This window comes from Epinephelus lanceolatus, chromosome 7 (assembly GCF_041903045.1).
Source record: "Epinephelus lanceolatus isolate andai-2023 chromosome 7, ASM4190304v1, whole genome shotgun sequence".
Taxonomy (NCBI): Eukaryota; Metazoa; Chordata; class Actinopteri; order Perciformes; family Serranidae; genus Epinephelus; species Epinephelus lanceolatus.
The window spans coordinates 13,557,006-13,576,887 of record NC_135740.1 but is presented as its reverse complement, the minus strand read 5'-3'; the positions used below and the strand labels follow the sequence as shown (position 1 = coordinate 13,576,887).

Sequence of the window (19,882 nt, the reverse complement as noted above, 5' to 3'; positions counted from 1 at the left end):
CTGTAACTGATTACACTTATTTTCACTCCCCAACACTGGACATTTCAAATAAATCTGGTAACCCTTTCAAAAGAATATTGGGTAATGCCACACACAGTAATCAAGTTCCTACTTCTGGACATGTACACATCCTTTTGTAACATTCTGAACCACTGCTGTTTCATACAGACCTCAGCAAACATTTGGAAGCAAGAAAGAAAGAAGTTATCAAGCGTTGATTCAAGTGCTATTGTTAAAATGTTCAGCACGAGAGTTAGTTCTCATGGACTCTGCAAAGTGCCACTCTAGTATTGGGCCAGACGCATCTTATCAGTTCAATTCCCCATTATCAAATACCAATGAACTTTGTAATTTAGATTCTCGCTGGATAAGTATGAATGTAGCATTTTAGATCAGCCTGTACCTCTAAAAATTATGGTGCAACCTATTTTGTAATTCCAGCTAATAGCCAATAATAATCAAATACAACCACTAGAGGGAGACAAAATACCATAACTGCGAGAGAGTGGACTTTTATTTTGAAAGTAATAGACACGACGAAGCTACAAATCTGAACTACGCTGACTTTGAAGGTCTGTAGTCGTGTTTATCTCACAGCTACAGATTACATGAAAGCATGCGAATAACGTACACGCTATGATGAGTATTTATTCGCATTTCTAAATTTAGCTAAGCCGTTGTGTCAGTTTACGTTTATAGACATGGCACTTTTATTCTGGAGGACTCTGGCCGGAAGTGTTGTTGTTGTGGCTGGTGGAGAAGCACACAGGCGCTAGCGCTGCTAGCACCGCGGGCTCAAACATCTTGGGCTAAGCTAACATTGTAAACTTGCTAAAATTGGTTGGCCGAAAACGTTTAACTCCAGCCTCTGTAGCTCACCGGGGGAACAACAATCTTAACTGCCACTTTACACCCCGTGCGACAAAACTGCTGTCGTGAACGTTATGACTAATTTATTTTTAGGGATCAGGTTGTACTCTTAGCATTAGCCTCCGAGCAAAGGTCCGACTGGCAGACATGGAGAATCGGGGGATTGAAGACATGTTTGACTTTCGTCGGTAAGTCAGCTAACGTTAACCTTAAGCTAACGCTAATTAGCCACAGTTACACTAACGTTACGGTCTTATCCTGTGTGTTCATGAACTATAGTCATATTATGTTGGCGACATCCACTGTTTGCTAGCTAGCTACTGTATGCTTCTAGAGGGAAATCAAACCCTTTATAAACACACAGCTAGCGAGCTAACTCAGCTGTGTGGCAGTGACATTTAAGTAAACATTGACGCTAACCTTTGTAATGCAACCTTGTGCAATGCTAATTTCAGGGTTCACGTCGCGCTGTCACCAGCCTTAACGTCAAATGCGTCAACTAACGAACTCATTTGAACTTGAGAGTGTGAAATTACTCTGCTGAGGGTGAAGTTTCCTGAAAGACCTAACTTCTCTAAAGCAGTCACAGTATGCTGACGTTACAGTTGCACCTCTATATGTGTGGAGCGCACAACTGCTATTTATGTCACGTCACATCTGACTTGTGGAAGTTGAGCTTTGACCACGTAACGTCTCCTCAACATACATGACAGATCTTTAACATTAATGCAGGCGGGACATAAGGCCTGTAGGTGTAGCAGCTCTGATTATGGTGTCGGAAATATCAGGCCAGAATAGGGCTATCTTAATATTGGGCTTCCCAGATGTTCTCCAGCAGCTACCCGCCAAGACAGTCGCACAGAGACACGTGTAATAACGACTGGAAAATGAAAGTTATGGGCTATGGTTTACTGCAAAACTGAAAATTACATTAATGCACTAATGAAGGAGACAGGTGTATGATAGTTTCTCAGTAACATAGAATTAACATACAGAAAACATAACCCTCAGCAGTGTTTTGGGTTGTACTTAAGTATATATATTGTGGTATGTGTATTGTAGTGTGTGGTTTGTGGTTTATGTATTTTATTGTGCCTTCCATGTTTATAGTGTATTGAGGTTGTATGATATTTTAAACTGTATATTTTTAATATCATTGTAGATGATACATTTAAAAGCCCAAGTCGGGACAAGACTTGAAAATTAGCAATATCTATAAACTCTCTGTGCAACCCATCAGTTCCATACTCTGTATTGGAACTATGTTAAATTACATCACCCCTATCAAATAAAAAAATAAAATAAACAAAAGAAACATATTCCTCAGCAATGAACTCTTAGTAATAGTTTGCATACTACTAGTAGTACTTTACCAGCAGGTGTAGGTGGTGATATATTTTTTAACTGCCGTGCAGTTTCCTAAGAGTTGAGGAGGATTAGGGCTGCAACTAACAATTATTATTTTTTAAATCATTAATCTTTCTGTCAGTGAAATGTCAGAAAAAAGTAAAACATGCCCTGTGTTATTTCCCCAGAGCCCAAGGTGACGTCTTCAAATGTTTTATCTAACCAACAGTCCAAAGTCCAAAGCTATTCAGTTAATTATCATGTATGGCAAAGAAAAACATCAAATTATCTAATTTAAGAAGCATTAAATAAGCAAATGAATGAATATCGGCTCGTTAGTAGTTGCTAATTAATTTCTGTCTGTTGATTAATCGACTAATACATAGTGGTAGGATGCAGGATTTTTGTAATTGTGTGATATTACAGTGATATCTGCCAGTTAACCTTGGTGTGGGTTTATTTAGTAGTTCAGTACGACTTCATAAAGTATTGAAATAAATGCAGTCTAAACATTTGTGTGTTTGCTTCCTATTATAGGTTGTTCATTGCGTTGCGTATCTGTCAGTGGGATTCATGTGGTCTGTGTAGATCTCACCAGCAATCATCTTTCTTTCTTTTCAAATACTGCAATTAAAATGTTGCTTGCAACTCTGATTTTTTTCTTTCTTTGTTCAGGTTTCCCAAAGATGCATTTGTTCTCCTGCTGCTGCTTATTTACTTTCCGGTCGGCATCTGTTTGACGTTAATACGGATTTTTATCGGTGTTCACGTGTTCTTGGTCAGCTGTGCACTTCCAGAAAGTTTTGTTAGAAGGCAAGTATTTCTTTAAGTATCATTTTTTATAATAACACATTTTACTATCAGATGTCATTATGGCAGCAGTTGTAGTAGTAATCGTGCGTGTGTCATTAATAATAATCTTATTCAAAGTAATATTATAGTGTGTAATAATGATGATTGAGGTACAATTAGTAGAGATATAAGGAAAAACAGTGACAGTTAATGCTAACACATGCTATTTTATGCATACTTTGTTTCCCATTAAAAATAATTGCCTCTCACGGCTATAATGACTGCATTAAACTCAGCCAACTTGTAAAACACCATTAAGGTAAGTGGCTGCTCAGTATATGTTATACGGTGTCTGCTACATGGTAACCTCTTGTAAATGAGACATGGCCCTCAGTGATGTCCATGTTTAATTAAAGGTGATGACTGGGATTGAATAACCTTAACATATAATTGGACAACACATGTAAATGTGAGAAACTGAGATTGTTGTTGAGAATGGCTTACTGCTTGTTAAGAAGACACTGCCCCTGATTGCATCCACCTTTATTTCTGTGTTCTCTTAGATTTATTGTTAGGGTTATGTGCTCAGTGCTGGGGATGCACGTGAGACAGAAAAACCCTCGCTCCAGAGACAAAAACACCAAGTTGTACATATGCAATCATGTGACAGAGTTCGACCACAACATAATCAATCTTCTGACCCCCTGCCATAATGTAAGTGTTCAACTTTTATACAGTATATTGTATGATTTAAACATTTTTGCCATCTGTAATTCGTAAGAATGCTACATGTTTCCTGTACCAGTGAGCACCTGTCAACACGGTCTGCGTATGCTGAAAACTACAGTGTTTAAGTCAAAGCTGTGTATATATATTACACTCTTGATAGTCAGAGATTAGTCCTGTAAAATGACTGTGCCAATTTCTTTGTGTTGACAACTGGTGCACTCACAAATGTTTTAGATTTCCTACATATCAACATTACAGCACTGTGAATGTTCTCCTAGAAAACCTAAAAGAATGAAAGTGCATCATGTTCTGTGTGTAAACTGCTGCAGATGACACGTGCAGGTGTGCAGGGGAGACTCTGTGTGTGTGTGTGTGTGTGTGTGTGTGCGCGCGCGCACTGGTGCATGAAGCATATGAAGCAAAGTCTTACATGCCTTCTCTACCATCTTTGACTTGTTGTTTCACCAGTGAAAATGATGGGAATTTAATTTTAAAATCAGTGAATTTAGTGTTTTCTTTCTGCTCATTAGCCCCAGTTTGAGGGCTCCACAGGCTTTGTGTGTTGGGCCAGAGGCTTCATGGAAATCCATTCAGCATCTGGCCAGGAAGCAATAGAAGAGTCTCTTCAGAGGTACTGCTCCACTGAAGGCACCCCACCTTTGCTCCTGTTTCCTGAGGAGGACACCACAAACGGCCGTGCTGGCCTGCTGAAATTCAGGTTAGTGCTAACAGTTTTGTCTCAGGATCTCCTCAGTGTTTGACTCATGTTACTAAGAGCAAGAGTTATTATTTGTGAGTGGGAATTGGTTGATGCAATGCGAGCAGAACATATGACTCACTGAGAAAATGTAACTTTTTTCCTTCAAATTCTTCTTCAGCTCTCTTGTTTCTAGTTTTTGATAGTAATTCATTTACCTACAATCATTAAACCACTACAGCACAGCAGTGACTGTTACGGATCTATCAGTATTTGCACATGGAGACAGTGTTTTGGCCTGATGCTCTTGATTTTGGTTGTAGAAAGTGATTTAATCAAGCCAGCCACAAATTATCATTCCTCTTCCATGGCACTTTGAGATAGAGATTAATTACTTTGGCGGTTGTTTCCCCTCGCTAATTTCCCTCTAGAGTTCTATGGGCAAATTAGTGTAAGGAAGTGAAAACAGCTGCAAAATGATTCATTTCTGTCGTTAATTTGAGTAGCTCAGAACCAAGTGTACTGTATCTTCAGCTGAAGTCTCCTGGAGATGCACTGAAAACCAATAAAACTGGAAGGAGCACTTCACAACAGGATCAAGAATATTGCAATGCCTTTGTTTGCGGAGATCTGAAATTCAGTTTATTATATTTTTTATATTAGCCAACCGCACACTAAAAAAGTTCTTAATCAGACCAAAATTCTTGTATGCCACGTACAAAACATGCCACCAGTTTACCATCTCATGATCCTCAGTGTTACTATGTTCATGTTTTCAAATGAATTTGATGTATTCAGAAATGTATTTCTTCAGTAAAAAAAGTCATATTTTGCTTATCCAACCTTATTTTTCCTCCCTCAGCTCCTGGCCTTTCTCTCTGACTGATTCCATTCAACCTGTGGCCTTACGGGTGACCAGACCATTGATTGCTTTGGTAATGTCATTTAAACTTTTATTTAAAGACAAAAAATAAAGTGCAGGGACAAGAAACAAAAAACATAATGGACACCTTTGGCAAAGTATTATTATTTTGTATTTAGAGCAGTCACCATTTGAATCTTTAATGCACAACAAGTACAAGAAGTAGATTTCTTCATGTTGTTTGCGCTGACATATAAACCATGTAACAATTTCTCTGCCTCTATGATGAAATGCAGAATGTCAGCTTACAGAGAAGGGGAGGAAATCAAAAATGAAAATAATAATAGTTTGAAGCTACAAAGCTTGAAATTATAAATCAACATTCGAATGCTCTGTTTAAAGGTCCAGTGCATAGAAATTAGGGCATCTATTGACCGAAATGTAATATTATATTTATTACTAGGTTTTCATCGGTGTATAGTCACCAGAAACTAAAAATCACTTTGTTTGTGTTACCTTAGAATAAGCTGTTTATATTAACATACAGAATGGGTCCTCTTCCACGGAGTCCATCATATTGTGTGGTAGCCCAGAACGGACAAATCAAACACTTGCTCCAGTTAGAACTGTTGGCGTTTTCTTGTCAGTCACCATAGTTGGCTAGCACTGAAGATTACCATAACCTGCATGACTGAGAATCACCAATCACCAGCATTTTCACAACTGGAAAATGTAAGAATCACTTTAGGTCTAGAGCCATGAAAAATTGAAACTAAAATGTTAAAAAAAAAAAAAAAAGTAGTTAGTAGAGCAACATAGAGTCACTGGAGAGGGGCTAAAGAGCCGCATGTGGCTCCAGAGCAGCAGGTTGCCCACCCTTACACTAAATCCTACATACTGGACCTTTAACTCAGTATTACTGCACAGTTGCAGATAGGGTTGTCACAATACTAAAATTTCAAACTCGATATCGATACCCAGGAAAATATTCAATACTCGATACCATTTTCGATACAGCAGCAAAAAATTAAGAGGCATGTAATTTTTTAAATAAAGATCAGAACAGTAACATCAATGATAACAACAAAAAATCCCCCCAAAATAAATAACAACCAGAAACAAGAGCTGTCCAAACAAATGTATTTATCTACAGCCCTGTTTATTTTCTGTGCTTCGGGTGAATTGGCACCATGTTTTCGTTGCTGATCAAATAGAGTTGGTAGTTTAGGCTCAGGATGCTCCTGTTTCTACCTCACTATGTGATCAGAGAACCAGGGCTTATGGGAGAAACCAAACGTTTTTTCAGCTTCGGTCTTTGACTTTGCAGTTAACATAACTTTTCAGACACACATAATTGTGTTGTCCTGTTAAACTAACATTGTCTATTAATGTTACAGACGGGCATGACTGATAAAGTTTTCTGCTTAGCTCCCACATTAACGTTAGAAGTTATATTTTAGCTGCTCAGTTGCTAGTGAGGAGAGGGGCTGTACCTGCCGTCTGCAGCGTGCTGTGTTCACTTCACTAAATATTTCCAAAGAGCGCTTTTTCCTTTATTGTTTTTTACCAAAACTGGCTGCTCTGATCCTCAGCAACAGAAATGTGTGCATGCGTGCACAGCGATGACAACAAGCTGGGTTGCAGCGAGGGCTCTGTGCCTGCTAGACGCTGCCTGCACAGCGCTTGTCCGTTGGACCCATCGCGCGCACCCGACAGGCGCTGAGGTGGCATGCACTGTTAGTATCGATACTTTGTAAATTACTATTGTATCCGGATACAACGTTTGAGTATCGATACTTGTCAGAATATCGATACCTTTGACAACACTAGTTGCAGATAAAGATTAGGTTGCACCATTCTTAGTGTTACACTATTTGTAGAATTAGAATCCAGTGGTGGCTGCATTGGATTGTCTCATACTCAAACATTTTGAATAACTTCAGAGCATTGTAAAGTCCAAAAGTTAAAATTTAGTGGAAAAAGATAGATGTAATAATTTCCCAAATTCACAACGTTTTCATCTAAAGAAATATTACACTTCAGCCCATAGTTGTTGTCATTTAGCTTTTGAAAACCAATATTTTCACTCAGGTCAAAAAACTGTTTGTTCTCCCACTTGCCGCACACAGAGTGAGGTGTGCACCTGTATTAACGGGACAGTCCAGCAACAATCCAGCAGCAACATACATTTTTTTATCAGACAAAGTTGATTTAATCTGATAAATCACTTAATTGAAATAAGGATTTTATTCCTGGATTTTTTTTATTCCTTCAAAAAAAAAAGCTTTGAACATTAAAAAGATGACATTCAGTACAGCCGTACATATTACATACCATTCCCAGCTGTGGAAAGTCAATACCAAATGAATGGAATTTCTTGTAAGTAACAGTAACTAATCTTTCTTGTAAGATTAGTACAGGCTGCTTAAATCTAATCCAGCCATCTCAGTACTGAGAATAATAGTGTGTTGTGTTGCTGTGTGCAGCAGTGGCTACAGTTTACATCGTTTACAACCAGTGAGGGTATTTTTAAATACTTGCAGGATTGTTGGGGTCACCAGGACACCTGTCACAGCTATTATTGTCCATATTCTCTGTGTGACTGCTTGTGCATAGCTGAATGTAGGATGTGTTACACTACACTGTGATATGACAACATGACTTCATCGTACTTTGTCTGTCCACAGAGCACACCAGAGTCGAGCTGGCTGACGGAGCTCTTATGGACATTTTTTGCTCCATGTACAGTGTATCATGTAAGGTACTAAATAATTTGTATCATTATTACTATCAGCAGTCGCTTCTTAAAGTGGAGTCCAGCTGTTCTGCAGCTGAGTGATCAATAATAACCCAATAGTTTTGTTCATTTTTCATGTAAACTGAGGTGGTTTTATGGAGATGTGAGCTAAAGAAACTCGATCCACTACATATAAAGAAAAAAAAGCTGATGAAAACACTTGGCTGTGGTTCAACTCCCAACCCCAGACTCAACCTCTCTTGCCAGTAATGTTGATGAATAAACACGAGTTTTAAATGATTTCTAAACTAAATTGCTTTCGTAAGTAATTATTTAATGCTGTGTTTCACATTTTGTTTTTAAATAGTCTCCTGTTGATTTTGAATATTTCTCTTGTCACAATTGTTGTCATGTGTTGCTTTTTTGTTTTTCATTTTCCTCCCAGTTGGCTCCCACCAGTGTCCCGACAAGATGGAGAGTCCATACAGGAGTTTGCCAACAAAGTCCAGGAGGTAAAACCAATGTTTGCCAGTTGATTTGAAGTTAGTCATGAAGGGCTTGATTTGTAACAGCAAAAACAACAAGTTATACACTAAAACATCTGAGACAGTTATCCAGTTTCCTAATCCCAGCACCAGCACTCTGGTCCCTCACTGGTTAACTACAAGGATCTTGCTGTGGTTCCAGTATTATTAGATGTATGATCTCCCCTCTATTTTGTCTGACTAAGTGGCTCCTCTTTTTTGCCTTTGTGCTGCAGCCGTACACTTAACGTGCGTCTTATATCTGTCTTTAATTTCAGCTACTAGCCGGTGAACTTGGTTTGGTCTCCACCAAGATAACTAAAGCTGATAAAGCAGAACACATCAAACGGAAAAGACACACTGTGCCACAAACATCTACAGGTAAGTCAGTCACGTAAACACGAAATATACCAGGGGCCGTATTCACAAAGCTTCCCAGTACCAAGACCTGCTTCTAGTGACGGAGTTCTAAGAAAATTCTTAGAATTGTTACGTTTTCTAAAAAATTCTCCGTATGATTAAAGCTGGATCCTGGTAAAGCTTAAAGGTAGTTACAAGTATTTCAGCCCTGTGGTGAAAAACTGTTAGGAGCAGGGAGGAAGACTTTTAAGAAGCTTAAGAGTTTTTTTAAGCACAGGAGAAAATGGTGGAAAGACAAAGAGGTAGGAGAAATAATGATGAAAGTGAGTTAATGAAATGCTACAAATGAGATTGTGCAGGGATAATGGTTGGGGTCGATCTAATTAAAGATGAGCTCACATCTCCCACCCAACGCAATATCAATACAACACCAGAAATGAAAGTGATCACAGAACTAAGATATTTGGCAACTGGAAAAATGCAGCAGTGATTACTTGGGTCTGTCTCATCCTGCTGTCAGCAGAGTGATCACACAAACAAATAAGGCGCTTTCAGTCTCATACTGTGACGCAGTTCATTTAATTTCCACTGGGTGTCTACGCCTTGCAGGCTCACAAAAGGGCATGTCTGTGACAACCAGTCTCATCTTTTACCGATCTGACACACCAAGTCAACAGTCGCCTATTAGTCAGTGTCGGGCTGTCAGTGAGCGTCTGTTGCCTGTGTCTTTGCCACGTGTCCCTCACCATTGGCACTGGTCGGCCATTCGTGGGCTTTTTTTCCAGACAGTTCAGCATGTTAAATAGGGGTAGGAGATGGCAGAGCCCACCTGAGAACTAATCACTCTGATTGGCAGTTAAGCTCAGTACATGAGAAGAGAAATGGAAGTGAGGAAAACAAAGAGCTAAAATCAAAAGGGCATGAGAGCTTTTGTTGCCATTGAGCTTTTTTAGCAGTAAGGGTTTGTAATATTTGTCTTATTTTTTGCTAGTGCACAGTAAATATCCGTAGTTCTTTCAACATCGGTTTGGGGCCAACTAGCATCTTGAATCCATCCTGTTCATCTTCTGTTTTCGTTTTTTAATCACAAACACAGACTGTCACCTTCCGCTGCCATGAAAAGTTATTTCCTCTCATGCAGACGCAGAACATACGTGCTAGTTGGCTGTAGCTGTAGATGTGCTCATGAGCAACTTTTAGGCCGAGACACAGGGGAGTATGACGTGTGCAAACAGTTGGCCTTCGTTGCCACCGCTTCTTAGGTGTCAGTTTGGTGTGTCAGGGCTTAGAAATAAAGTTTCAAATCCAGCAACGTGATCGACCACACATGCTCACTTCCCTGCTCAGGGTTGCTCTGAGATAGAAATTTTTAGGCTAAGTTAGGAGCGCCCTAAGAGTGATCTCAGAATGTTTGTGAGTACGGCTCCTGATTTTCTACACGTAAGAATCCAGCTGGTTGTGTTTGGAGGGGATGTTGCTGATTTTCTTCCTTACCCTAGGTGTCAGACCTGCCTCTATTGGCCTTGGATTCATGGTCCAGAGTTTGGGCTCAGATGAACATAGGATTGCTAAGATGGCCCAACAGGTGAAGGATGTGCTGCCTCATGTCCCACTGAATGTCATCACAAAGGACTTAGGTAGGGCCCGATTTCACTGGTCCCAATATCTCTGCCAACCCCATTGAAATGTGCTGTCATATTGCTCACTCTGCTCCATCCATTCTTCCAATTTCTAACACATTCTTCAGGGTTTAAATTGCTCTGCACTTACAGTTGTCTTTTGATCGTGAACAGCTAAAACCAATTGTGTTGACACCACCATAACAAATCTGCTGGAGAACAAGGACGAAGGGCCGATGGAAGCAACCGGGACGTCGACATTTGGGTCCTCTAGGAACAGCTCCTACTCCTCTTGTTCTGCTCCCACCATAAAGGTTCGGTGATTCAACATGCTGTTTTGTATGGAATCTCTAATTGGGGAATTAATCATTTAGGATCCATTTTAATCCAACAAGTTCATATTTCTTAGGATTCCCTGAGGAATTATGAGTTGCATAGAAATAATTAAATATTGGGCATTTTAGTTCAGCTACTTTATCATGTGTCACATTGATAGATAGCATTTGTTTTCAAATGTTATCTAACAGGCTTGTTATTTACTAAATTAGTAATTCCATTTTCTTTTCATCCACAGCCTGCTGCCAAATCTTTTGGGAAATCACCAGCTGACAGACATTTGTCTCTCCAAGAGAGAAAAGAAGCGCTGTATAATTTTGCAAGAAGGTGAGATTTCTTAACCATCAGCAATTATTATAACAACATATAAGAGATTATTGTATTGCTAGCAGGAGGAGCAGAACTTGTCTTAATATTGCAGCACAACTAGCAGAAAAGTCAGCCATACATGGTGGAATAAAATCTCCCATTAGTCTCTCAACCATTGTTTTAATCAGGTATCTGTGGACCCATTGAATGTACCTCCTGTCTGTTCACTTCATGTTAATAAGGCACCTCAGAGAAAAGCCAAAGCTGCTTCATTATGCACAACATCTTGCAGTTTTGCAATATTCATTTGGTCTGAGATTTACTTTGAATTCAGTCCTAGGGTCATGTCTGTCATTCAGTACTCAGGTCTTATGTAAAAATACACCTGTCTCCACTAATTTGGACCCCACAGATTTGTTCTGAAATCCAGACTGTCTGGAAAAAGCCATGAAAAGAAAAGTGGACCGTCTGACATGGGATCTCATAACGCTTTTGTCTATTTGGAAGAAAGCATAGTCAACCAGTAGCAAAACAACTTCTGTGACAATGTTGTTGTTGTTGCTCCCAAGTGGCCAAAAGATGTTTGTAGATTAAACTACTGCTCTGAAAAATTATTATGTACATGGAAAGACATACTCTCAGTGGGCCTCAGTGTAATGCTCCATTGATAGTTGCGGTGTTCATGTTCAAATATTGAACAAACTATTACTTGGGGACCCAAGTAATTTAGATGTACTGTACACCAAACAGCCACAACATTAAAACCAGTGACAGACCACTTTGCAGCTCACGGAACTCAAATGGTCCGCTCCTAACGGCCTGGGGCTAGACACCACAGGACTACCCCAGAGCTCCTGAGTCTATGCCTCGACAGGTCAGTCAAGTCCAATCCAAAGAGGTGCCACCTTGGATCAGACTTGACACTGGGGTTTCCACGTCCCATGGATGCTCGGTGGGATTGGGATCTGGGGAATTTGGAGGCCAGATTGATGCCTTGAGCTCTTTGTCATGTTCCTTGGGCCAAATCTGAGCAGTTTTTGCAGTGTGTTATGGCACATTGTCATGGCTGGGGGGGCCACTGCCACTGAGATGTGCCGTTGCCATAAAGGGAGGCACTTGAGCTGTGATAGTGTTTTGGTGGATGGATCACGTCAAGTGGCATCCACATGAATGGCAGGACCCTAGGTTTCCTAGTATAACATTGTAACAAGATGGTAGATGTTATTCACTTCACTCATCAGTGGTTTTAATGTTGTGGCTGCTCCGTGTATATTGTAGGTGAAACCCCCATTTAAGATGTGACAAATTAGTTTTACGAGAGGCTTTGGCCATAAGGCACTAGAGTCATTTTAATTTAGTCCAGAGAGGCAGTGTCAGGACCACGTACATTGAAGCAGGTAGAAAAATGATACATGCACTGTCTGTAGTGAAGTGTATGTGTCGCATTAACCGTCTTTATCAGGTGTGTGATTTATTCTCGACAGATGAAACTAACTCTCATGAAGTAAACACTGACAGTTCTATCTGCTTTCCCTTCTCTAGACGCTACATTGAAAAACACGGACTGGATCGAGAAGACAGTCACTGAACAAACTTTGGGTCAAGCCATCATTGAAAACATGTCAGAGAGAAGCATATTCAACTTGCATAGCTGTCTAATTTGAATGGTGATTTTATATTCCGTCAACAAGGTTCTGTTGCAAAAACAGATGTTAATTCCAAATACTGGAGACAAGTATTCAGAACATGTATAGGTTGATGGAATGGTGATTATGCATGTGTTTAATTCTTCATTCTGGCTGATACATAATTTTGATAACAATTTGTATTACGATCCACTGACTGTGAATCATCTATTTATTTTTATAATGTCCAGAGTCGTCGATGAAAATAAAGTTCAGCTTGACCTTAAGAAATTTGTCTCTGATGGTGTTTCGATTCAGTGTTGATTCAAATGTCTACATGTTGGCTTGGAGAAGAAAATTCTTAAGTTTGAAAGGGAATTACGCATATACAGAAGTGTGATGCATTTCTGAATGAACAAGATAATCTTGTAAATTTTCCATTTCTGTATTTTTTTTGTATTTAAATTTTTATTTCATTGAGTCTTTTTTTTGCATAAAACTTTTTTCTTTTTTTTTTTAGATAATAATCTTTATTAAAAATTAGCATTTTTTTCTGTGAAAACTTTCCATTATTCTTAGCTTATTTGGGTTAATTAAAAAAACCCTGCAGATTATACTTTCTTAACGCAATAGATTTACATACATATAATCCATATTTTAAACATTTAATTTATACCTTCAAGGACAACTGTCATATTTCAATGTATTTTCCAAAGCACCTCTGCATTTCTCTCAAATCCAAGACAATCAAATCTTGCCATAAGAGGGAGCTAGAAGGTAAGACTCAAAACTGCATCCTAGACTGGATGTAAGAGCTGTCACAAATTTTATGTTGGCTCATATGGAAATATCTTGAGGCATGACTTTATAGACATAAACACAAACAGTACATGACAAATTAGTATGAAGTTCTTATTTATTTTAGTCTTTACCAGCTGTCACATGGCACTGACACAGCTTTCTAACAGGACCAGTAGGTCTGCATATCTACACCACCCGTTCACACTGCATTAAAGTATCACATTCAATAAATACATTTGTTCTGGCCTGTTTGATCAGGATATGCCCAATCTGACATTCAGCATGCACTGCACATCATTTGTCTCATAGTGAACGAGCCAGTGTTGCTCACCACTCTCTAGTCTTGAACATTTTGTTTAATTGTTATTGTTAGTAACCGTTCCCATGACTACACCTCTCCTAAAGAGGACAGGAGATATTCCAGTCAAGACTATTTTGTTCAATTGTTGTGGGACCACTGAGCATCAGTAGCACCAGCTCAGATTTACTAGCAGTGGAAAGGGGTGTTGTCTGTGCCTTGAACGTCTCATCTCGGCAGCCCGTGTATCAGAGAAAATGTCGGCGGTTACGGGACTGAATTCCTGAACATTTCCACAGACGTCAGTCAGCCTGTTTGTTTTACACCTACCGTCACTGTGGTTCCGCAACTCCACTCTATTTTATCAAACGGCTGTTTTTGGTTAGACATTAATATTTCCCGCAGCTCCTAAAAGCAGCTTACTCTACACCGGATATGACGTTGTCTTCCTTCCTCGCGGACTACAGAGGGGATTAGCAGCTACGAAGTTAGCCATGTCAGGTGTCGAGGAAATTCAAAATGATTCTGTAGAAATTCAGGACGACAAAGAGTTTGACGTAGAGGCTGAGGACCACGTCGAGGATGATTATTTTATTGACCCGACTCGATATATATTTTACAGGTAGGGTTTGGTTAGCATTTTGCATAAATGTTTGGGTGGCTAACAGTTAGCTTGATAGCTGTTCTAACGGTTAACACTTGTTCTATTAGCTTTAGTTTGTAATAACATGGTAATGTTTGATAACTTTATCTGTTGTGTTGGTGAGTATTGTAAATAAATGCCATGACAACGGTTACAGCACTGCAACTGGATTCAACAGCTAACCTGAAACAATTAGCCTAGTTATTGGATTAGTGTTATGCTAATTGACTGGGTATTTCTGTGAGTTCACCACACCCCTGCCGAGGAGGGGAATTTAGGAAACTTAATGATAGAAATGTGTATATCTTAGTTATTTAATTATGACTTTATGGCATTATTGAATTTGTTTTACAATGTAGTTAGTACAGTAAGAAGTGCTAGCAACTTAAGCTACCTTAAGGCAGATATTTTTTTAGGTTAGCAGCCAGGAATCCCACCCCCGTGTTTTTGTGTTTCAGAGACAGAAAGGAGTGGGCTGACCTGGAGCCTGTTCCTCAGGATGATGGGCCAAATCCTGTTGTAAAGATCGCCTACTCAGAAAAGTGTAAGGTTTTTGGTTTTGCTTAAGAAATGCAAGTAGTTAAAGTCAAACCTGTGTTGATGTTTATAACCACTGCATATATCTCTCTCCCAACAGTCTCAGATGTGTATGACTATTTCCGTGCACTCCTGAAGAATGATGAAAAAAGTGACCGCGCTTTCGCCTTGACAGCAGACGCCATTGAGCTAAATGCAGCCAATTACACAGTTTGGTGAGCATGTTTGAAATATGGAAAATTAATGTCAACTAGTTAGTGTTCAATTTTACATCATGGTGAACCAAAAAAGAGAGGTTATTTTTTTGTTTAAAATCATAGTTTGTAGAATTGTCCTTGATGTCACACTCTCACCACTTGTCAAGCAGTCTTATAAATTACACATTTTTTACTGTCTGTATCAGAATGTAGTAGGAGCATTGTGTCTGTTGATTGACAGCTCTTGGGTTTGGGTATGTGCAGGCACTACAGGCGAGTACTGCTGCAAGCCCTGTCAAAGGACCTGAGGGAGGAGATGAGGTACATAACTGCCATCATCGAGGAGCAACCCAAAAACTATCAAGTCTGGTGAGTGCTGGGAAATTCATTCCAGGTCATGTGTTTATGTAGGCCTAGCATTTGTTAAATAATGTGACATTACTTAAGAGAGTATACATGAACAGGGACCTGAGTGTTTGTTTGAAAAGCGCTGTATATGGCAATTTCTATATTTTGTTAACCTTTTCGTAAATATAGATGGTTTTCTCAGTAAGAGAGGTGAAACAAGGTTTTTCTACAATGATTCATGACATTGAAAACATTTAAAAATAAGACTAGTTCTCTGAATTCCTCTTCCAGGCATCACAGACGTATGGTGGTAGAGTGGTTGAATGACCCCTCGGAGGAACTGGAGTTTATTGCGGACATTCTCAGCCAAGATGCAAAGAATTACCACGCCTGGCAGCACAGACAGTGGGTCATCCAGGTAGGTGTTGGAGCTCTTAGCAGAGTTTGGCTTCAAAAATGAGGCTCCAGATCCAGTTTTCAGCCCACATTGAGCAGCTCTGCCAGAATGAATCGCTTATTCATTTAGTTGTTTGTTGATGTGCTGTTTGAGTGTTTCTGCTCATGCATTGCAGGGCCAACACTAAAAGTACTACATGATTACATAAATGAGAATGATGCCAACATTTGTCTTATTTACTTTGCAGGAGTACAAATTGTGGGACAATGAGTTGGAGTTTGTGGAGAATCTGCTGGAGGAAGATGTGAGGAATAACTCTGCGTGGAACCAGAGGCATTTTGTAATTTCTCACACTACAGGCTTCTCTGATCCAGCCATAGTGGAAAGAGAGATTCAGTGAGTACTCTTGCTAAACGTCTGGACGATTTGGAGTTAAAAGTTAATTTGCACCTTAAGTTGGATCAAGGATCTCTGTCTTTACATTCAGAGATATATTGTAAATGTTTTTCTGTTAAGACAATACAATTCCCCAAAAGTCAAATACAGCATTTCAGAGGTGTTCAGCATAATTATCTGTATTAACTTGCTGAAATAAAGACTAATAAAAGTTCGTTGTTGTAACCATGGAATTGTTGCTGCCTCAGCTGTTTTTTGCTGCATGCATTTGACTAATTTTCCTCTCCTTGTGTAAGGTACTGTCTCAACCAGATCAAGAAGGCTCCCCACAATGAAAGCGCATGGAACTATTTGAAAGGGTAAGATGTAACATATGAGCTAAGTCTAAGTATATCTAAACCCCTGGAAATCTGCAAGGATGTTTGTATTTTTGTGTATTTGTTCACTTTATTCAGACTGACTGAAAGAAACTTCCTCAGGTGAAATCGCTGATATTTCGCTGTGCCATCCCCATTCAGACATTCACAATATATGATTTACAGCAGGAGAGAAACCAAGTTGAGACTCGGTTATTAAAAATTGAAAAGCTCACTGACAGTATCCCCCTTCTTTTTTTTTTCCCAAGGATGCTGCAAGACCGAGGTCTGTCGTCTGCACCGGGCCTGCTGGAGAGGGTCCTTGAGCTGAAGGAGACTCATTGTTCCTCTTACCTTCTAGCATTTCTATTTGATTGTTACGAGGACGCCTTGGAGAGCAGCAGCCAAAACGAAAATGCGGTGGAAGAGGAACGAATGGAAACTTTAAGAAAGGCTCTAGAAGTGAGTGTTTTGTTAAAGGAAAAGCCCTAATTGCATGGCACTAGCATTACCTAGGGACCTCCAGTAATTTGAATTAATTGCAGAGGTTGTCTGTCATCTTAATCCCATGTGAATCTGCCATGTCGGTAATTTGTCAAGTAAAACTAAGTTCTGTGCAAAACAGCATCTGGGTAATAAGGGGTCGTTTTCAGATTTTTTGTTTTCTCTTCACCTCTTGTTTTTTTTTTTTGTCTCTTTCCTGGTGGAGGATTATGGAGGCTGAGTTGGCAGTTATAAATAAAAGAAGACAGCATTTTGAGTGCTGGAGGCTCCCCTCACTTTTCTCGCTACACAGCATGGTGACCCATTCACAAAAAGAGTCAGCTTGAATCCATCAGAAGAGCGAAACCTCGAAAGTGACAGTGTGTGGCAGAATCAGTTCTGTTTGCTGAACCGACATTTAAAAAGACAAAAATGGAGGTTAACACCGTACATCACTAGCAGTGGTGCTGTGTTCTGTTTGTGTTGTGTAAAGTGGAATCACAAATGATTGTGCCATCATATCCAGGGGATAATGTCAGTAAATTTCAGTAAAATACAAACCTCACTTATCCTGTCCGTATGTGATGACATGAGGTCCCCTGGTAATACCTCTAAGAGGGCTGTGAAATAGCTGCAGCTTTGTGATTATGACTGAATATCAAATACATATTTAATCTTTGTCGATTGCCGCTAAATCTGAGAAATCAGGATTATTTTGTTTTAGAAATAAACTGAATATTGCTCTGTTGTTTTCTGACCTCTTGTCTTTGTTTTCCCCCTTTGAAGATTTGTGAACTTCTGGCACATGAGAAGGACACAGTCCGCAAGGAGTACTGGCTGTTTTTGGGACGATCTTTAAAGAACAAATTTGGAAGCAGTGCCCCTAACGAGCCTCCAACAGATGATCCCGAACCATCAGTCCCAGCGTCCGGGCAGCAGGAGACAAGCTAGACCAGTACATCTGTATTTTTTTTGTCTTTTGAACATTTAAATCTGACAGCAGTCCCCATTTACTGATAAACCCCTGTTACTATGTTTTCATGCACACTTGATTCTGTAATGATTTTCAGATAGTTGGTTCACATCTGTTAATATCTGATTAGAGAAAAAAAATCCACACTAGCAACAGCTTTCTGACATGTTTATTGTATTTCTTTGTGTTGTTTTTTAAAATAATTTATGTTAGTTTTGTGATAATTCTTACATTTTCCAGATAACAGGATATTTTTGAACGGACACTCATCTCCAAATAAGACTGGGCGGAGCTTAGTATGCATGTAAACGCACTCTTCATATAACACCTGCAGGACTTCTTGGTTGTTTGGTCAGTCAGAGAATACATGTAATTCTGTTTTGCATCATGAAGCATAAAAATAAAACTGTTTGTAGTAACACTAAGTGTGTTGTGTAAAACTATTCATCTCTGACACTAAAACAGATGAGAGATAATGCAGTGTTATGCTGCTGCATTCTGATCAATGAGTCACACGACATCACAGCTTTCCCCTTTTCCTGAATCTATATTCGTTGCTCTAAATGAGCAACTTTCTTGGTATGGGGCGGGATTTGTTCCGTTTGGTCCTCTGAGCTGTGCTGCCAGGAGAAAAAACTGAACTCACCAGCGAGCCTGTGCGCATACAGCACATGTATTGACACTCGCAGCCTCATGTCCTGGACTCCCTCGGAGCTAGGAAATGGATTTACTCCACTAGATGCAGCTGTTTCTACTTCTGCTGACACTACAACACAATCCATCCCTCCAGTTTCTAACCAAGCAGTTAGTTTGCCAGCAGTGTGTAATTACAGCTTCTCTAAATACTTGATGTTTAAGAGGACTGCTTGCTTTTCTCTGCTTTTCCTCCTCAGTGTGGAGGACACTGACTGGCACCATCACGTCATCAGCAGTTATGACATGACTGAGCATAAGGGCTGCATGACAGTGTGATACAACAGTGCCAGTGATGGGATTCATTTAATATACTGGCCAACACTAAAAGATCTCCCCCCTCTTGTCGTTTAAAGGGACAGTTCACCCCAAAGTAAAAAACAGTATCTGTCCTCTTACATGTAGTGCGATTGTTTTGGTGTGAGTTGCTGAGTGTTGGAGATATCTGCTGTAGAGATGTCTGCCGTCTCTCCAATATAATGGAACTAGGTGGCACTCGGCTTGTGGTGCTCAAAGTGTCGAAAAAATACCTTTGGAAAAATTCAACAGCAATGTCTCTCCAGAAATCAAATAGTAGGAACTATTTTCTTTCCACCAAACTACATCCATCACCTCACAGCAGGAAGCGTGCATCTACTCATGAACGAGAGTATCGTGCTTGTGACTGTGCGAGATGTAAACATTAATGGCGGCGTCCTCGGCTGAGCTGTAACATTTGCTAGCTCTGTGGTGCTAGGTGAGCTAGCAGTAGATGCACTCTTCCTTCTATGCAGTAATATGGTTGATGGGTGTAGTTTGGTAGAGAGAAAATAATTCCTACATGAAACTGCTCACAACAAGGTCTGTGGATTATCTTGAGTAACAAGGTCATGATTTCTGGAAACAGACATTGCTGTTGAGTTTTTCGAATGTATTCGTTTGTTTGTTGGTGCTTGAGCACCACAAGCTGAGTG

General features: G+C 39.7%; 2 protein-coding genes across 2 annotated transcripts; both read left to right on the top strand.

Annotated features, from left to right (window-relative positions):
- Positions 1 to 737: 737 nt before the first annotated feature.
- On the top strand, positions 738 to 13,098 carry aup1 (AUP1 lipid droplet regulating VLDL assembly factor). The gene is made up of 12 exons (XM_033633570.2): positions 738 to 1,058; positions 2,893 to 3,030; positions 3,573 to 3,723; positions 4,269 to 4,456; positions 5,298 to 5,370; positions 7,985 to 8,058; positions 8,480 to 8,546; positions 8,837 to 8,939; positions 10,418 to 10,555; positions 10,712 to 10,851; positions 11,112 to 11,200; positions 12,725 to 13,098. The coding sequence occupies exons 1-12, from the start codon at positions 1,018 to 1,020 to the stop codon at positions 12,768 to 12,770; spliced, it is 1,248 nt and encodes a 415-aa protein (XP_033489461.1). The 5' UTR covers positions 738 to 1,017; the 3' UTR covers positions 12,771 to 13,098.
- A 1,248-nt stretch (positions 13,099 to 14,346) lies between these two features.
- On the top strand, positions 14,347 to 18,661 carry fnta (farnesyltransferase, CAAX box, subunit alpha). The gene is made up of 9 exons (XM_033632641.2): positions 14,347 to 14,528; positions 15,008 to 15,093; positions 15,187 to 15,301; positions 15,548 to 15,652; positions 15,923 to 16,049; positions 16,276 to 16,424; positions 16,721 to 16,783; positions 17,050 to 17,242; positions 18,050 to 18,661. The coding sequence occupies exons 1-9, from the start codon at positions 14,401 to 14,403 to the stop codon at positions 18,212 to 18,214; spliced, it is 1,131 nt and encodes a 376-aa protein (XP_033488532.2). The 5' UTR covers positions 14,347 to 14,400; the 3' UTR covers positions 18,215 to 18,661.
- The last annotated feature ends 1,221 nt before the right edge of the window (positions 18,662 to 19,882 follow it).

Bases quoted from the DNA above. Each gene is read 5' to 3' on its own strand.
- aup1 (XM_033633570.2), top strand. From the start codon at position 1,018: ATGGAGAATCGGGGGATTGAAGACATGTTTGACTTTCGTCG. The intron at 8,940-10,417 runs GTAAGTCAGTCA...TCCTTACCCTAG, and splicing joins TGTGCCACAAACATCTACAG to GTGTCAGACCTGCCTCTATT. The intron at 11,201-12,724 runs GTGAGATTTCTT...TCCCTTCTCTAG, and splicing joins CTGTATAATTTTGCAAGAAG to ACGCTACATTGAAAAACACG.
- fnta (XM_033632641.2), top strand. From the start codon at position 14,401: ATGTCAGGTGTCGAGGAAATTCAAAATGATTCTGTAGAAATTCAGGAC. The intron at 15,094-15,186 runs GTAAGGTTTTTG...CTCTCCCAACAG, and splicing joins GATCGCCTACTCAGAAAAGT to TCTCAGATGTGTATGACTAT. The intron at 15,653-15,922 runs GTGAGTGCTGGG...TTCCTCTTCCAG, and splicing joins CCCAAAAACTATCAAGTCTG to GCATCACAGACGTATGGTGG.